This window comes from Plectrocnemia conspersa, unplaced genomic scaffold (genome assembly GCF_051122295.1).
Source record: "Plectrocnemia conspersa isolate PC_06_02 unplaced genomic scaffold, ASM5112229v1 ptg000004l, whole genome shotgun sequence".
In the NCBI taxonomy this organism is placed as follows: Eukaryota; Metazoa; Arthropoda; class Insecta; order Trichoptera; family Polycentropodidae; genus Plectrocnemia; species Plectrocnemia conspersa.
Window position 1 is genome coordinate 20,613,367 of NW_028277168.1, and position 19,577 is coordinate 20,632,943.

At 29.6% G+C, this 19,577-nt stretch overlaps 1 protein-coding gene across 3 annotated transcripts in view; it reads left to right on the top strand.

Moving 5' to 3' along the window:
* Nucleotides 1–19,577, top strand: part of by (focal adhesion protein tensin) — a 209,996-nt gene that overhangs the window by 73,010 nt on the left and 117,409 nt on the right. For 2 of the 3 annotated variants that reach the window (XM_088184382.1, XM_088184384.1), the window contains exon 1: nt 16,743–16,918. The exons of the other annotated variant lie outside the window; for it this stretch is intronic. In XM_088184382.1, the coding sequence (XP_088040508.1) occupies nt 16,841–16,918 (78 nt within the window). In that variant the 5' untranslated portion in view covers nt 16,743–16,840. Of the gene's footprint in view, nt 1–16,742; nt 16,919–19,577 lie in introns of those variants that run through there. 3 annotated transcript variants of the gene reach the window in all.

Sequence of the window (19,577 nt, forward strand, 5' to 3'; positions counted from 1 at the left end):
GCTCTTTCTTTATCTTAGCTTGCAACAAAAATTATAATGTTAGTGCTAAAAATAGATACGTATCTCAGGCGTTTGACAGCTTTACATTTTAAGGCTAAGGTTTAAGGCTTCAACGCATGTTATAAATATATAATGTCATAAATTCATTAACCGTATATAAAAATCATATAACACCTTATTGTCCCTGTAACGGAACACGTATTCAATTACAATCATTCGCAACCATATAAATCGATTCCATACTCGATTTGAATACGCTCTTCGCCTCGTTTGCGCCCATGTATAATAATAAAGTTTGACGACCTTAATTTATTATTATTTTTAGAAAAATGCATCACTCTTCTTCTTGTACGTGGTGGCCGCACAATGTTTGTTGGGCCAAGTGCGTGGGTGTCGCGTTCAATCGCCGCAAGGAGGTCAATAGAATTGAATTGAAAAGGGCTAGGAGTGTGAGTACAAAGTGGGCGAAACGGAACAAGCCCACTTTGGCTGTTAGTTCGATAATTTTAGTTTTTTCGGATCCGAAAAGAGAGTGAGTGGTTTTCCTGTTGATGTGTTTGATCCTCGAGAGGAGGAAGCCGCTCGAGCTCCTTTCCTGTTTGTTTGTAGGGCGACCGGGGCTGGGTTTGATTGTTCAGGATATTACACGTTGTATTGCCATTTCATAGCAGGAAAACCGAATTAATTAAATTTTCTTAGATATATACATACATATTTTTTTTAAATAAAAAAGAACGATTATAAATAGTTATAAAAATATTCGCGTTAAAACAATCAGTTCGAGAGCTATCCATTTCATTATCTTATATATAATTGAGAAAGAGATGGCCAGTTTGGGTTTACGCCCCTACTATTAGTTCTAAAGAACACGATACTGATATACTAATCATTAATTAACTATTCGAATATTGAATAAAAAATATTCCCTTGTACTATCCATTTTTTGCTCAATGTAAATGTAACATGGATTGATTCGCCATTTAGAGATCTAAACTTAGTCTTTTTAAAGATGGTCTTGTAGTCTCTTAGATGCTGTTTTCGGATCAGTAACAGACGCCATTAATGTAGTGATTCTTGTTAAATTTGTCTGAGGAAAATCGTATATAACAAATAAGTACATTTTTGTATTTACTTCCTTGATCTTAATTTGTCTAAAGTGTCTATGAAAATAGATATCGAAGAAACATAATACTTTTTATATATACAATAGTAGATATTCGCAGTAGACGTTCTGTAAAAATGCACGAGTTTTCAGTAAAGAATATTTTATTTTTTATTTAAATATTAGTTGTAATATTAAAATAAAAAATGCATGGTCTAATCTAAGTTAGGTTGACTTTTTGTTTATTTATCAACGGATGCTGCTATGAGTACATGTTTTTACTGAGTATAATTTATAACTTTACCTTTTGTACAATTATGTTTTGAAATCAAATGCACAATAATTAAGTTCTTAACTACGTTTTGTTTGCATATTTTAACCGTAATTATCCGTTAATTCCATGTCGTTAGCTAAAGTCGACTAAATCCACTTTGCGTCGATTATTCAACGTCACTTCTTAAGCAATTTTAAAAGTCACTACTTAAGTGCCACTCTAAAGACAGCGTTTTTACCTTTTTTATCTAAGAAATATAGAATATTTAATGATTAGCATATTTATAAAATAATTTAATGAAGCAGCAAAGGTACTTTATAAAAAACATCTAATGTTTCATTTTTATTTTCTTAAAGCAACACAATAAATTTAGAACTCATACCGCGATTTATGATATTGTTCTTGAAAATGATTTAATAGTATTATTTCATATTTGCGATAAGGCCGACATTGCCGAGGTGGCGGGCGGTCAATATTTGCATCGCATGAAATATTCATGTTTCATGAAGAACGCGGTGACCGTTCTTCAGATTTTTTTGTGCGACTCAACAAGGGTCTCATTCCGATCGATACGTCTTAAAAATGATAATTTGTTAAGAGCAATTATTCAAAGCATTGACAGGTCCTATTGTGTGTGTGAAACATAAATATGTCTTCGGGCTAAAAGGTGTGCCCACATAGATCAATTTTTCAAATATCGCAGACAGCGAACACGCTCGTGAAATATTACCAAATCATCGATCCGGTATTAAAGTATTATTTATATGAACGATGGGAAAAAGTTAAACAATACATGTTTAAACGTTATTCATCGTGACAATGTTGTTTGACGAACCGTGCGATTTTAAGACGAAAGTCAAACAAACTGTAATCTAACGAACCATGGGTTAAAGCCGGGGAAATAATTCCTTCCGACTACTAGAAACGACCCTTTGGGCTTGATTTAGGGCACACGTTTAATTAACAGCCAGATAAAGGCTTATCAATATTAATCGTTTTATTAATGAAACTCGTCTAATAAAGTATAAATTATGATCGAGCCGTCTCGGTATTGGATGCATCATATATTTATAAGTCATATAAAATACCATATCGATAGCTTTAAATGTAAATTAGCCAACTCCACATGAGTTTAAATTACTAAATAATGCTACTTTGCTTTGATCGTTCTAATACATATACAATACCAAAGTTGAGCGTATATGGTCTAATGAAAATTTATTAATATCGAGATTTTTCAGCACAAAATTGGAAAAACAAAGCAGATTCGTTGCTACTGATCTCGATACACGAAAACGATCAGGCGATATGCTTTGAAACATACTGAATATGAATATTAAATACTTTGGCTTTTACTTATAAAATCGATACCGCCTTTAAATTTTCTAATATAAATTTGATGCCCTTTTAATATATGAGAGTCACTTTCGTAATTTTACATACATCGGTGAAAGTCATTGCCAAAAGTACGCCTGTGAACAAGCACTCAAAGATCGTTTCTTTAACCCTTTATGTTGTTTATTTTCAACTTATTGTTGGAATAAAATACTTTTCCTGGTGTATGAAAAATTACAAAAGGGACTTCCATGTATTATATAAAAAGAGAAACACGGCTATGATAGGGAATTATAGACCGGTATCGATTTTATTAGCACTAGCCAAAGTAATAAAATCATACTTAAAGTGTGCTTAAGCATATACATACAAATACTAAAACATTAATCTTCAATATTTCTTGAATATCCAACCATTCCAATCTAGCATTCATACTTTTAAAACTAGTAAATTTATTTTTATTTAAAACTACTCCCATTGCCCTATTTTGTAATTTTTGCAATATCTTTTTATCTAATTTATTTAGCATATGTAATATTGTTGAACAATAATTGAAGTGGGGCAAATAATATTATTGTAGTTTTTTTTTGTATTGATACTTATAATTTTTCTCATCCTAGATATTTTAATACATTTTTTTTATATGTGTAATTAGAATGTTCCTTAAATTAAATTTTTCGTCTACAATTATTCCTAAATATTTTACATAATCAACTATTTCTATAATAGAGTTATTACTATTATAATATTATTATCTAACATACATATACATATTTGTAATTAATAAACTTTCATTTGGTTTAAGTACATTATTTTTAACCATATTTTTATTAAACTTAATTTATTATTTATGTTATTTACAACTTCTTTAAGATTATCACCAATGCAATATTTTTGCCGTGTGCAAACAGATGTTTTTTATTATTTTTTTATTTTTAATTATATCAATAATGTATATTATTAACAACAATGGTCCTAATTTGAGCTCTGCGGTACACCGTAAGATATTATTTTCTTTTTCAAATAAGCATAATTTATTTTAACTTTTTGGTTTCCTTTGTAAAGAATTTTCAAACCATTTTTTTATATTTATTTATACCAATAATTTCTAATTTATTCTACAGTATTATTCTGTCTATTGTTTCATAAACTCTCTTGAAATCCAAAAAACTGCTTCAATGATTTTATTCGTATCCTTGGCCAGCACCCAATCATTTATCATTACTTGTAATTATGGATTGCAATACCGGTAGTACCGCTATTGTGAAAAAAATTGAACTTCGGTAGTACCGGTATAATAAAATTGCATACCGTTAGTATCGAAAATATATTTTTAATTGAAATTCAAGCATATTATTTATTGAAAAACGATATATCCATGGCTTAAAACTACAAAAATGACGATGCCCATATTGCTTTTTGAAAATATTTTTATTTTATAAGTAATAAAAGTGTTTTAATTAAAATAGTATATATTTTGAAGTAAATTTTGCCAATCAGTAATCACGCGAGCGGTACTCGGATTATTTTTTTGGTCATTTAATTAAAATAATAATTCCACTAAAACTGCATTACTTGTAATGCAGTCTTAGTGGAATCTTTTTATCTGAATCCCGATTTTTGTTCTGAGAAATAATGAAATCCTTTAATTTTTTGATTACTACTTACTCCATCACCTTTTACATACAAGGCAGCATATTAATTGCTCTCATTTCCACAACATTTTTACTATTTTTTATTTAAGGTAAACGTATATTAGTATCAATCTTTAAATTATCACGTATTTCTCCTTTCGGAGAGTTAGTTTCTAGTATTTTCCATATTTCTTTAATTATGTTTACATCTAATTAATTAGCACTGGTTCCTTTTTTAATTTAAAAATTGTGCTCTGAATTTATTATAAAGATACTGATTTACTTTACCTGCCGGTGTCTATTTCCAAAGGGGGTGGTTACCACAATTTTAGCTAATTACACGATAGACACAAGCACACACAGCGAGCACAAATAACTTGAAGAAGAAGATTAAGATCTTGTCACGTCAAGGTCTGTGGGTGCCGCCCAACTCAAAACAAAACGTAAAATATATTATTAATGCAAAATTAAATATTAAATATTCATGAAAAATTATAGGCATTACTAAAATGTCTATTTACGTATTTGTTTTTAAAAAATCGTACTTAATATATGGTTGTGGCCCACCGGCTTTCGAAAAATTGTTAATCCAACCCGCTCATCAAAACTGTTGAAGCCCTCTGATATATATTTTTTGAAGTGTATTGTATTTTTGTGCGCATAAAGCTGCATGAATAAATATATCTTTATGATACTCTAGTCCGCAGCATACTAGAAACTAGCTCCATCATTTGGATCCCAGGCGTAATGAGTCAATGTAATGAATTGAAGCTGGAAAAAGTACAACGTAAATTTCTTCGATATTTATACTTGAAGGAATACGGGTATTATCCGTTCTTGTTTCCCAGTGCTTTTATTTTGGGAGCCCTGGGATACGTTTCTTTGTCGACTCGCAGAAGTGTTTATGTAATTAAACACTTCTGGAAATTGCTCAAGGGCATCGTAGACAATCCTTCAGTGCTCGAGCAGCTTCAAATGTGGGCTCCTGAAGGTGGATATAGTTCTCGGTCGCGTCCACTATTCTTGCCTGTTAAGTGTAGAACTGGAGCACTTGCCAACTCTTCTCTGGCCAAGGCCATTTATCTGCTCAATTCTGTCCATAGTAATATTGACATTTTCTCTTGCACTTATGGAGTTTTGGTTCAATTCGTATGGGACAATGCACACCTGTTGAGGTGATTTGTGTCTGTTGTTTTATCTTGTTTATATTTGTATGTATTATGATGTATTAGTACTTTTGACTATCGTGACGCATTAGGTTTGCCTGTCAGGTCACGATGGTTATAATTTTAATAAATAAATAAATAAATAATCGATTAAATGAACATTGTTACTTTAAATTTTTTTTTGCCATATAGAACTTGCATATCATGTTTTTCGCCCAAAATGTTTTAAGATGAATTTACAACCAATTTATTGTTATTGATTGTTCGACCTTGTAGACTGTAGCGCTACTACGACTGGATTCCAATTCTTAGTTCACACAACCACTTAATCTATATAGGACACAATCTGTCCATCGAACCCACTCCTTCAACGTGAGAAGTCATCACATTAGCGTCATTCGCGCCCCCAAAATCCATACCAGTCAGTCAGTCGCAACATTTATTCAAAGATGGTATCATACGGCCGCACGTGGTGGTCCAGCCGGTGTATGTACATACATTGTATAAAAAATGCATCGGCGGTCATCTCTGCGGCCTCCGGACTGTTTGTTTTGAGACCAAACCGGTATCCGTGCGGGGGCGTGGGTTGCGGGGGGCGCACGTGGACCCGACGAGGGCGCATTCCCCGGACGGGAATGTTACACAATCGGTACTATTGCGCAAGCGCGCGATGCAATTTGCACAAAGTGCACGCACGTTTGATTTGCGGCCCGAATGCAGGCCGCACGTCCTGCGGCTCAATCGACTCGTTTGCGGCGCGCGTGCCTGCTGCAGCTCGGCTTGATCTATGGGATAATTGGCGCTAGCTATGTATTTGCGTGTTGATGGAATTAGTCGAGCACCTGAAAACAATTACGACAATTGAAAAATGTTTATTCTTGTTGAATCCACTGCGGTCAAATTTATTTACTAACAAAAATGAAGCTTCTTACGTATTATTTATATATCATTTATTTAGGGTAAGCCATGTAAAATTATGAAACGTTACATACCTATCCCATAAGTTTGCAGAAGAAAAAGCAAGCAATATAATGATTTCTGATATTGTCATTGGCCTGTGTCATTTTTGCCACAATCTCACAACTTCTTTTTTACTAGTAAGATAAAATATTTATATTTTTTTATCGAGACAGTCATTCAAAGCAAAAGTTTTTATTGTTGTTCAATCACGATTCAAAATCGTGATTTATTTCTGATAAATCAACGTCTGTTATAGTTTTATTTTATTAATTCTCAATCAAATAACATTTTCATTATCTTTGTATATTTGACGCCATATCTGTAGTTGTGAAGGGGCTTTAAATATATTTTGCTGATGTTTAGACTTTTTTTATAGTTATTGTACTTTGTATTTGCGCATATGACCTTCTATGTATATAGTTGAATTTTAAATAACGTTTTTTATTATATCATAATATCTCTTGATGCAAATAACATTATTTTTATACAAAAAAAAACAACAATAAGAAACTATTCTTATTATCGTATAAAATATACTAAAAATTATTTCATAAATTATATTTTATACATAATAAAGTATTTTTATTACATCGTGAATTGCCTAGGGGCGATGCCAGGATTTTAAGGTTGCGGGAATAACTTTCATAAGTTGAAAATCTCACCGCACAAAAAAAAACATGAAAAGGTAATATAAATTCGCGCAGCTAATTTTTTATACGATTCAATTAAAATTTTGCTTATTTAGCTGGAAAGCTAGAGATCCTACAATTGTTTCTAAAAGATAAGCGCGTAATAAATTATTAGAATAAATTGGGAATGCAATTAAAATTACAATAACTAATGAGAAGAGTGGCAATTACTTGTCGTTGACGTTTTACGTTCCTATAACGAGAATTCTTATTTTTTGATAAATTTGCTAATTTGATGAGATTTTTCATAGAGCCTTTTATGTTAAAAAAACAGTTGTACGAATATTTTTAAATGATTTATCATACAAGCACTGTATTTTATACTGCTGTATAAAGGGTGGGTCCGTGCCAGATGTTTTAAAATATGCTAGTTTCTTGAAAACTTTTAATAAAGGTCTCAACTAATTTTCAATTCTCTCATTTTTTGATAAATTTGCTAATTTAAGTATAAAAAGGGTAGGTTCGTGCCAGATGTTTTAAAATATGCTTACTTTCTTGGAAACTCAATAGAGATCTCAACTAATTTTAACTACTCTTACCGGCCTTATATTTGCTTTAGGGACTAAATTTATATTTGTATAGAAAGAATCCGTTCAGATTGGAAATCGGCAGATTGCAAAAATATATGGGGGATTCCCGCAGAGTTACACCATAACTCTTTTTTAATAATCTAAAGAGGTTTTTATCTTTATCTTTTCGAAATATAAAAACAAAAAGTAATAACAGCTGTTATAGACAATATATTTTTTTACATTTTGGGTATAAATATGGGAGTCCGAAATTCCTCTGTAACTCAATGCTCTGTCATCAATTGTAGTAGATCGATCCGTTCTGGTCCTTTGATTATTCGCGTCCATTATAACAAATCAACGTTATATTGTAGTTTGTTCTCTACAATCATCATCGAGTTTTCTGTTCATCAATAATATAAAGATATTCGCAATAATATACTATATTATTATAATCGCAAGCAATATAATATTAAAATTAAATATATTTTAATGTATTTTAATACATTTTTCAAGAAATTTATAGTATTTTAATTTCTCGAGGTATAAAAAGCATTGAATAAATTATTAATAAAGACCTACATTTGAAGATTTTTGTACTGACTCATAACATAACTGAAATACATAATCTATACTATAATATTACTTGTCTATCTTAGGGTTGAAATAAATTAATATTAATTTACTTGAGATGTAATTTCTTCATTCATTATAAATTTTAAATTGTAATGTTGCAAGCGATAATTAAAATAATTTAATAAAAAAAAACATGATATAACTGAGAACAAAATCTTGAAATCGTAAAGCCAGATACGTAAGCTAATTTATTGTATGAAATTGGAGCTATAACTTAGACTTTAAGTTTGCTTTAAGTCTTTGAACAGTCTAATTTACGTTGCGATCCATATGAACTATGTAGCATTGACTTTGGGCCGCAATGCAGATCTTAAAATATTTTTAAAAAATAAAGACAACGTTATAAATATATTGGTACAATTAGACAGCAAAAGAGAATTATATACTGATCAATTCAAAAATCGTACAGGTTTTTAAATATCGTAAGAATCTTCTTACTTTCATACTGAACTCAAAAATTCTAAAGCTGTATAATATTATATTTGAACAGTCTTGTGTAAATATTACCCATAAGTGGTTGGTAATATTTTTAGATTATGTAGCTGCAGTGTAATTTAATTAATTTAAAGAATATAATAATATTCATCAGTACCACAACGAAAATTAGTAAATATAAATCAATTTTTCGGCCCATAATATTCTTTGGCAAGAGATTGCACCCTATATTTTATCGCTAGCGCTATAAGCTATTTGTTACATATACTTGAGAGAATAATAGATATAATAACGAGTATATTTTTTTATATAAAAATAATTAATTTATATATTTCTAATGGGAAGAAATATAAATTTATAACTATGTATTCGGATTTCGGTTGCCGAGCGAAATAATTGTGAATGTGTCAGACAAAAAATATTTTTCCTACCCTTTTTAGAGCTCGTTTCCTGCTTTGATAAAAAACATTCCCTTTTCGAACTACTTCTTTATATATATGTATACATTTTGATATAATTTATTCTAAGCATGGAAGTGTTTTTTGTTGCTTTTTGTTGGTTATATTAAGCATAAAAAAGTTTGTACATTATAAAAGATCAGCATTCTTAATTAGATAAAATATATTCTTATATTAAAAGATTTTAAGCAGAATAATCTAGAGTAGCATATAAGTATATACAAAACAAATTATATTGGAGCGATATATTAAATCTAAAATATTTGATATAAAGGTGAATATATTCGATGAAAATTAAGGTTTACCGTAAAAATGAAAAATGTTTATTTAAAGAGTTCTGAGTTTCGATCGCCAGGGGCGAAATATTTATAATTCCTCAGCACGATTGCAAGCAATAAAGCTCGCAAAGGTTCGCCCAGGGCTACTTTTGAATGCGCCGCCATGTTAAAACACACAATAAAACGAAGCATTGTATAATTTTCAGAGGCCGCTTTCAAATTCGAAGGACGGGAACAGTCATTTATATAAAATCGTGATCCTCGAAAACGACGAGACAAATTAATATAAATATACGACGCTTTCTGAAATTTTAATCAAAACGTAGGCAGGGGCACGTAACCAATTATATTTGTTCTGTATATACAGAGTGGTCAAATAAAAAGGAATGATACTACAAAATGCCTGTATTGCTTTTTACGCAGATAATTTTCGATATATTCGTAACTAAATTTATGGAAAAGACAGGTAGTAATTGATTAATATTACAATTGTTTTTCTCGTGATTTATGGTTGTGGTGTGATCCATCTCTCGCTATTCTTTGCTATATTTGGGTTGAGTCAATAAATTGCATACCTAATATTCCGCATTGAGGTTTTTAATCACAGGTTCAAAGAACAAGGGTACTTATTAGTATATCCTCAATTCTCGTTTATTAATGTCTGAGGCATTTGAAGCAATATTAATATGTTTATATCTGGACTTCATAAATAAATATTAAAACAATAAGGGATTCAAATACCTTCGTTGATCTCTCTCTCTCTATATATCTTTGATAAATTGACATTGCGCTTTAGTCAACAAGAATCGGGTTTTTTGATTCCGGGTAACGTACACCTTTATTGAGTAGAGTTGATCCAATATTAACTTATTTATTTATCCTTTCCAAGAAATAGCAAAAGAGAGTACTTCTTTATTTAATAGCTTTCAAGAGCTATCAAATATGAATTGTATATACTTTTTTATAGAAATTTAATTAATATTTTGCAGCTATATTCATATATCTAAGTATATTATTTGTTCTGCTTAATTCTAATAATAGTGATAAAATAAATTATTGGGTGTATTAGGAGTTTTTATGTTTTGGTTTTGGATATAATTGTACAATATAAAGTTAAATTATATCTACGAGAAAATGCTTTCTTTTTGAAATATATCAACCCTCAGTGATGCAGAGCTTTTACTATATTAAATGATGAGACTAACGAGGAGTGTGGATATTTTTCTAGTGATACATTATTCATTAAGAAAGGTAAAACCATTGCATTACATTAATAGATTTCACATCAAAGCATTTATTGATCATTTAAAAAGTAGTTTGTATGCGCTTAAAGTAAATAAACCAAACTTTTGATCTAAAATTAAGTATGCTATAAAATTACATATCTCTAAAATTTATTTTATTTTATTTATTTATTAAAATTAAGACAATTGTGACATAAAAATGTTAACCTAATGCGTCACGATAGCGATAAAAATAGAAAGTGCTTATAAAAATTTATTTGAAATGATCTGACAACTGCAATGTCACTAAAAACATTACAAAATCTAAATAAAAAATTGAGTAAGTATATTTAGTTTGAAATTATACTGATTTCACTTCCAACTAACTTCATGAGTCATGTTTCTCATAATTTTGTTAGCTTTTTTGAGTTACTTTTTAAAACGCTTGTTCTGGAGTACCGCAAGGATCCAATTTATATCCTATGCTATTTTCTCTCTCTATGAATAACATAATTACATATAGTAATTGTATATTTAAAATGTTTATCAATTTTTATTTAATTATTATTATTTCTTTATCAATGACATTTATACATACATTGAGTAAATGATTACTAAGAGAAATTTAGTTTTTAAATTTTGGAATATAAAATATTACAAAAAAATCGTAAAAAACTTCTAATTTTTAATTGGAAAATCAAATTCAGGAAAATCAAATATTTTACAACAAATTCGTAAAAAATAAATTGTAAACATCTTATTGAGTAATAAAAAATTCAGGGTTTTCGCAAAAAATCGCTAAAAATGACTTAAAGAAAGTCAGTTCCTTTTTATGCCATTGAACCATTTCTATGCTACGTAGAAAAATTTGGTTTTCTAATTGTGGAGTATAAAATTCTTACAATAATTTCTTTTCAAATCACAAATTTTTATTTACTAATAAATAACTCATAGTATTTGAACAAATGCGGATTCGCTGTCTTTATTAAATAATCTGAAGTTGCTGTGGAAGTGGTCGATTTACATCTGGCTACTTTACAACATTATTACATTTTCTGGATCAAAATTACCTTGTAGTTAAATATGTTTTCAATGGTATTTACCAGTCAAAATATAATTTATTTGACAGGTGCAAAATTATATGATTTCAACTTTTTCATATACAGTAATATATATCTACATACTGATCATTATTTATTTACATGCGATGTATAAATTTTACAGTGAATGTGTATTATTCAGTGAAGTTATATTTTCACTAGTGAAGTCCAAATACAATTTCACTAATAGATATATGTTTCTACTAGCGAAAATAGATTTTAACTAATAGGCGCTGGTGAAATAATATGCTGTTCTAAATGTCTATGATACTGAATTTGACGGATGCGAAACGTCCATTTGCTGTTCAAACCCAAACCTAACCTAATGGAAATTCTAAAAATAATTATATTTTTAGAACTTTCATTAGTTCGAGTCCAAAATACAAACTAAGCAATCAGAGGAAAATAAGCGAAAGAAGTACAGACAGACGAATTTTGCTCTATAGTTTGTTAGCACTTCAATATTAAACTATGTTTAAGAATATAAAAGTAATCTTTATATTATAGATATTACTACAAACTTTTGATATGGAAGTATTGATCAAAGTATATTCAAACCGAATTTTAGTCAATAGGAGGGCGCAAAAACGATTATCACTTCTCAGAAGTCAAAAATCCACGTCAAAAGCAATAAAATCGTGCCGTCTTTCTAAATATTTTATAGCGGTCTTTCAAGAAAACTTGGACGAATGGGAGATAAAGCAAATTGAGAGACAACCGCGTTTCTTTACGCCAGTGTATCCCTTTGTAAAGTTGCAATGCTTATTTCTTGCGAGGACATTTGTGTATTTTTTAGACGAGATTCGAAGCTTATGATGAAAAGGATTTGTGGTAGTTTATAACTTTCGATTAACTGTGTGTTCATGAATGTTCTAAAATGCTGATTTTTAATGATTTGTTACACCAAACTACTGCCATTTTGCAAATCTTTAATGTTTATTGTCGAAACCGACACAGTACATTAATTCGAAAAAAATTTCTGTGCCAAGCTATCGGTGTTTTTATGCTTTATTTTTAATAATCAGCGGCGGTATGACATTAAATTATTAAAAATATCTTTTTTATACTACTTGATAATGGAATTTAAAGTATAAATAATTTTGTGGGCCATCTTGTATTATTTACGTTCTATAAAGCTAGGCAAGATTAAGTAGCTTCGTTACGGCTGAGGCTATACAAAATTGGACATTTAATCGAAACTGCGGCTTAATTAGCGCAATAACGAAACTGTTTTGGCAAGAATGGCAAAACGATCCGGTTCGTTGGTTTCAAATAATAATTGCCATTGGCGACAAAAGGTTCTATTTGTTCGATCTGAATTGGGGTGTTTTGTGAAACAAAAGCGGGAGATTGAATCATGAATTTAAACTTTTTTATGCTACAACCCTATGCTAATTTAAATTTAATCATGGCACTGCTTTCCAGTCCAATCCACCGGGTCCGTTTTACGATCGTGAAATGAGATTCTAGAAATGCACGGCGAAATTTATAAATTACGTTGAATACAAATCTATAATTAACTTTTACTGTCAACGAAGCGAACGAAACTCTTCGAAAGACACTTGATTTTTTTGATAAAATCTCGCCTGATGTTTGCCGATTGTAAAAGTTTAGTTCGAATTGGAATCGAATGAATTATAAATAGGTCTGATTTGACTGTTCCAAATACGCATTGAAATGTAACATGTCCATTTCAAAATTGAATTATTGCTATAAAGGAAAATGCTATACGACCGAAATTTACATTAATGTAATAAAATATACAGAAGCACGAGATTAATCGCGCAATCTGCGAGACCCATTGAACTTTGTGTTTGTGCCAGGGGATTTGCTTTTAACGTCACCAAATAAAATTTGCATTTGAAAAAAATACATGGACCCGTATTAATTTATATAAAGAGATAGAACCGAAGATACATTTTCTCAATCTTTTGTATGAATAATTTATTGATATCGTAATAGTAAATTTAATTTAGCAGAAGACTTTCTTAAAAATATATGAAATATAGCATAAAAATATTCCTATTATATTTATATAATTTTGTCTATTGAATATATATTGTAATATGATAGTAGAGATTGTATGTAATTACATAAAGATAATAAATTGTGTTTGCTTTCTTTACATTTATATTGCTGTTTTGTCTGCCAACATTTTCAGGGATTAGCTCTAGATTTTAGCGTAAAAGTCCTTTATTAAAGATTATCTAATCTAGCTTAACTTAAAGCGTTTCATTTAAAATTGATTTTACTTATATTTTATATGCCATTTAAGCTTCGTGACATATACATATATATGAGAATGAAAGTATTGTCCCTTCAATAACATATTTTCTACGAACGTTTGGTGAACAGAACAGAATCGTGTAATCTCTTCAATCGGTTTATTTTTTTACGCAGATGTTGACTAAGACTATTCGGTTCGCTAAATCTAGATATTGGCAGTAGTCCTCAGCAATGTAACTTAATATAAGTCTTAACTATGTGAAATAAATTAGCAGAAAAATGTATAATCTATAAACAAACAAGCTGTGTCACCCAACTTCTCCCGGAAACAAATTAGAGCACATATTATTTGTTAAAATAAACTTGATTTTTGACTAGATGCATATTTGAAGCGCAGTAATTTAACTTTATAAATTTTTGAGAAATTCATATGAAGCATTAATATAATATTACATTAAGAACAAACTTGACAAAAGCATACTTCGAGATAATCGAATATAAAGTTATTTAACCACTGTTTCAGAATATGAAAGACAACTAATTAAACTGCTAGAGTAAAGAAAATTTTTTGCTGTATAGATAGTTTAACAGTGGAGAAAGGTTTATTTTTTAATGAGCCTTTAAGATCATGGAATCACCTTTTTATCGAGTTTTTTATAAATGACTCATTATTGAGTTCGCCTTTAATATTCTGGTAACGTTAATTTATGGACTACATATTTTCCTTCGGTTTTATACTCATAATTTTAATCTATTTATATACTTAGTTTTCTAACCTAAAAGTAAATACACGCATCAGAACGCAATATCTGTATCTACGCAGTAAGAAGCTATACATTTTTATGTCCATATTGCTTTTAAAAAAAATGTTTTCGCCAGCGCAAAATTATATATTTTGTATATATTATATGTATGTACATTAGATTGGATGTTATTCAATAAAAAATATATATGAGTGGTTTAAAACTATTTTAAGCACAATTGAGTGAATTACATTAAGCTTCACTATGAGGCAAATTAGAGCTCATAATATTCGTCTAAATACAAGACTTATAAGAAATGATCGAAATGTAGTAATTTAATAAATAATCTTGCTTTTTAGCCTGTATATGTATTTGTGTCCAAGCAAAAATTGGCGACAGTCTTTAAAAAACAAGATTAAAGTTTAGCTGATATTTTAATAAGACATTTTTTAATTGTTTAACCTTTTCTTTACTGTGATGTACACCAAGTATACATGTCATGATATAATTCTTAACGTGTCAATTTTTCTAATAGGAAGGCATAAAATCCTTCACCGGTAGTAAAAACGTGATGGAATAAAAACTCACGTATGCCGAATTGCTTATCTGAAGTAATTATATCTTTACATTAAGTATTATTTTATCATTTTTTCAAATTATTTCGAAGGAAATTTAAAAATAATCTTAGAAATCTTATTATATTATTCCGAAGGAAATTTGAAAAAAATCTTTTGATTGATGAAGATTTTGTCAATATATCCGATTGTTTATCGGCGGTATATACTATGACCGAAATTAGCAGAATTTTATCGTTAAACGAAGCAAAATGTTTAAAAGACCCATCCTTTATTATCATTTAACGCTCATCTTAAAAACAAGTATGCGTCACTAATTTTTGTGAAGGTTGTGTAACATTTTTGTATTTTTTTGTTTTAAGACGCAAAGATTTTATTTCAATCCATTTAATAATTCCATCGCGGTTAATTTATTTCAAGATATTTAATTTATATGAAAATTCGAACAAAGCTTGAGAATCATAATTCTAGACTATTTTTTAAGGGATAATCCGATAATTTCTTGCTTAAATCAGATTTTTAAAAATATTTCATAGTATTTAATTAAATGTCAATTTTTTCTGTCCAATTTCATTAAGGCGGGGGAAGGGGGAATGCCACCATCTACCCTGCTTATTGGTTGAATGAAGCATACAAAATGTTGATCTTTGCTTAATAAAATTGATTTTAAATTTAATTAAACATCTTTAGAGATTCAAGAAAATAATAAGGTTAATATAATAATAATAATTATTATATTATTAAAAAGATTTAAACAATAACATTCATGGCCAATTAATTATTAACTACCTGTCTTGATAAGGATAGACTAAACAATATTAAAATATTTTTTTCTCAAAGATTTCATTCAAACAAACATTTTTTGTAGATTATATAAATTAGTAGCATATTAGTGGTCTATGGAATTGATTTATATCAACTTTATTGAATGGAGTCAGGAGTACAGTTCACGTTAGAAATGCGGAAGCAACGGGTTAAAAATTATTTATTATTAAATTGAACTTAAAAAGTGGCAATGAAGTGTATTTTTTGCTTTTAAATGACTTGTTAATCATAATTTTAAAATTTACAAATATTTTAACAATATGAAACACGTCTCGAATTTTATACAATATTTTTTTATTACAAATTCCTGACACTTTTAATCAACGAGGGGGCGAAAAAAAATTATAAAATTCACGCGAAACAGTTTTTCGATTAATTTCGATGCAAATCAGACGTCCCGTTCCAGCACGAAGCGCCGGAACGGCGTTCCGGCGGCAGCCTTTACGTACTTATTACGTACTACGAGGATGGCCGTGAAAGTCAGGAATTCGTGCTCTACTGGCCGCGGGGTTGGGGGGGGAGGGGAGGAGCTCTAAGGGGGCGAAGGGAGCGCGGGGGGCACAGACTCACGCTCAGTCTCTTCCGAGCCGCGGTAGAGTTCGGTCTTGTGCGTTCGCGTTTGTGTCGGGGCTCCTACGAGGGATCCCGGGGGCCCTGAGGTCTTAGGGGGCCATGCCTTTGTTCCAGCTGTGGGCCAAGCGCGAGAGCGCCCGCCCCCGAGTTTCGCAACCCCTGCATCTCTTATTGCAGGTGCTACCCTTGATCTTACTTAACCCTTTGAAGGCGCCAATTCAAAAATCAAATCATTTCATCTAAAAAAGTGATCGTTTAAAAGTGTTGTGAATTAAATTGTGCTTGTTTGTATGTATTTAAAGGTTTAAACGCAGGTTCTCAAATGTATGTATTTTTTCTGTATTTATTTCGAGGCTGAAAAGACGAACTTGGATGTTTTTATGTATTACAAAGAGTACAGAATTGCAATTGTCATAAATTAACTTAAATGACCGTTTATTTTTTAAATTTTCTTTCAACCCTTATAAAGCAGTATTTAAAAGCTTAATAGCTATATCTCGTGAACCATTGACATATAAAAAAAAATACTAAAAACGCCAAAATAAAGTCATATTTAAACTCTTTCGTAAAATTATCTAATTTTTTTAATGGGCAACCGTTTGATTTTATTAGCGACAAAAAATAATTATGCAACAGAAGAATATATATAAATTTAAATAAAACCGTCTCTTTTTGTTTTTCTTAATTTATTTCGAGTCAAAAGTATCGTAATAATTTTAATAAAAATATAATTAATTGATGGATTACGTAAAATAACATTTATTCAAATTGACAATTCATTTAATGTTATTTTAAGGTACAACGTTACCAAAATGCTTTGTAAATGAAATTGGGCAATTGTTGTGTATTTCAGAGAGTAAAACCACACGTTATCAATTTACATATAAATGTATTTTTTAGTATTTATTTCGAGGGAAAAAAGTAACGATGTTATTACCGTCGTTTCGGATCGCTGCTTGTGAGTTATACGGGAAATCTCACGGGTGAAAAATTCTGGGAAAATCCCAACTAAATTAATTTTTATTTTAAATGATTTATTATAAGGGTTGCAGTTTTTTGGGCTATGTAAGCAAATGGGTCAAATTGAGTCTCTGGCGTTCAATAGGGGATGTTGTGCTGAATCAGGGATTGGTTTTCCAATGCGTAAAAAAAGGTGCAAAGCAAATTTTGATTATGTTTGTTTTGGATTGAGTCAACCAGGAACTAATTTGCGTTCCGATTAATTATTTGGTAAATAAAACAAGTTTCTATAAATATCGAATCGAAAATAGATTTTTTATATACGAGGAAATGAATTACTAGAAAGCAAATAACAGTGTCGCATTGCTTAGGCAGATCCTTTGAATTTTAAACGTGATTTTGGCACAATTCGTACAGTAAATAAGCGTAATATATGCATTTATTCTATCAATGGATGTTTTTTTGCATACAACAATGAGTTCATTTGTGTTTCTATCTCTATTATAACAAAATGTCGATTGTTTGTCCGCATTCAAATACTTTGTTTACTAGTAAAAATCGCCTTCTTAATACATAATCTACATTGTATATTTAAGCATGTATAAAAGTGTTGTCGTCAAAATATGGAACTGATGCTTGAAATAATTAGAATTGTAAATTAACAATTGCATCAAGCATTGTTTGTGAATTGCGCAAGCATAAAAAATCTTCGTCATTATCATTAAAGTTACTGTTACAGCGGTAATATTTAATACTTACAATTAAACTAACAAAATAATTGAATTGAATTCCTGTAAATATATTTCATGAATGCGGCGTTAATTTATATAAAAATAGTATCATGCTATAATCGGGTTCTAATTTTATTGTGATTGTTATAAAACATGTCGTTGCTATCCTTCTTATCAATTACGTTATGTAATATAGTTATTTGATAAATAATATGGTGAAAGTTTATTCAACTTGAAATTAATTCTGTAAATAAATTTTATCCAACAAAAAGTTTATTTAATCATGATGGAAATATTTAAATTTAAGGTTCAAAGTTTTGTGCTTAATATTTAGTACATAACAACATATTATAATATAATATGACATGTACGCATTCTTGAGACAGATATAGCTGATCTCTGTGGTTTGAAAACTTCTCTAAGTCTCCAGTGATTTAACTAAAGTTTGTCCACGACGGACCTTAAAAACAACGGCAACGCCTAGTTTTGTATTGTTTCCTTAACTACAATCTGTTTTTTTTTTGTATATTTGTAGTATTTTAAGACTAATGAGTTTTTATTTTATCTAACATATGCAATAATATTCTAAATATGTAGAAGAGTTTGAAGTACCAATGCAATAATATATATTCTCATTTTTTTATCACACATTACAATTATTCATGAAGTACTTTTTTTGTTGATAATTATATATATTGATGACAATATTTATTTTAATTTTATTTCGTGTGCCTCAAACGTTAAATGATGCCTTATATGTATATTTTACACGACAATACGATTTCTTATATGTAAGTTGTATACGCTTCTTCAAAGTCATACGACGTATCCAAGCTCAAAAGTTTTGTTTTCATTTCAGAATTAATATAAAAATAATTACTTAAATTTTGAATTAAATATTTTTATTGTACTAAATAATAATTGAATATTTACAGTAAAAATAAATATTGTCTGATTTAATAAAATACAACAATATTATTTTCACGCGTAAGTTTAAGTGTGTTTTAATAAATGACAATAATATTTTTTATTAAGTTTTTAAATATGGGTTAATATTTTTTGAATTATATTATTTTTAGGTATTAACCGTTGATTTTTCAACGGGTGCAATACTGGTTATAAATATGTATCAAATATAATCATTA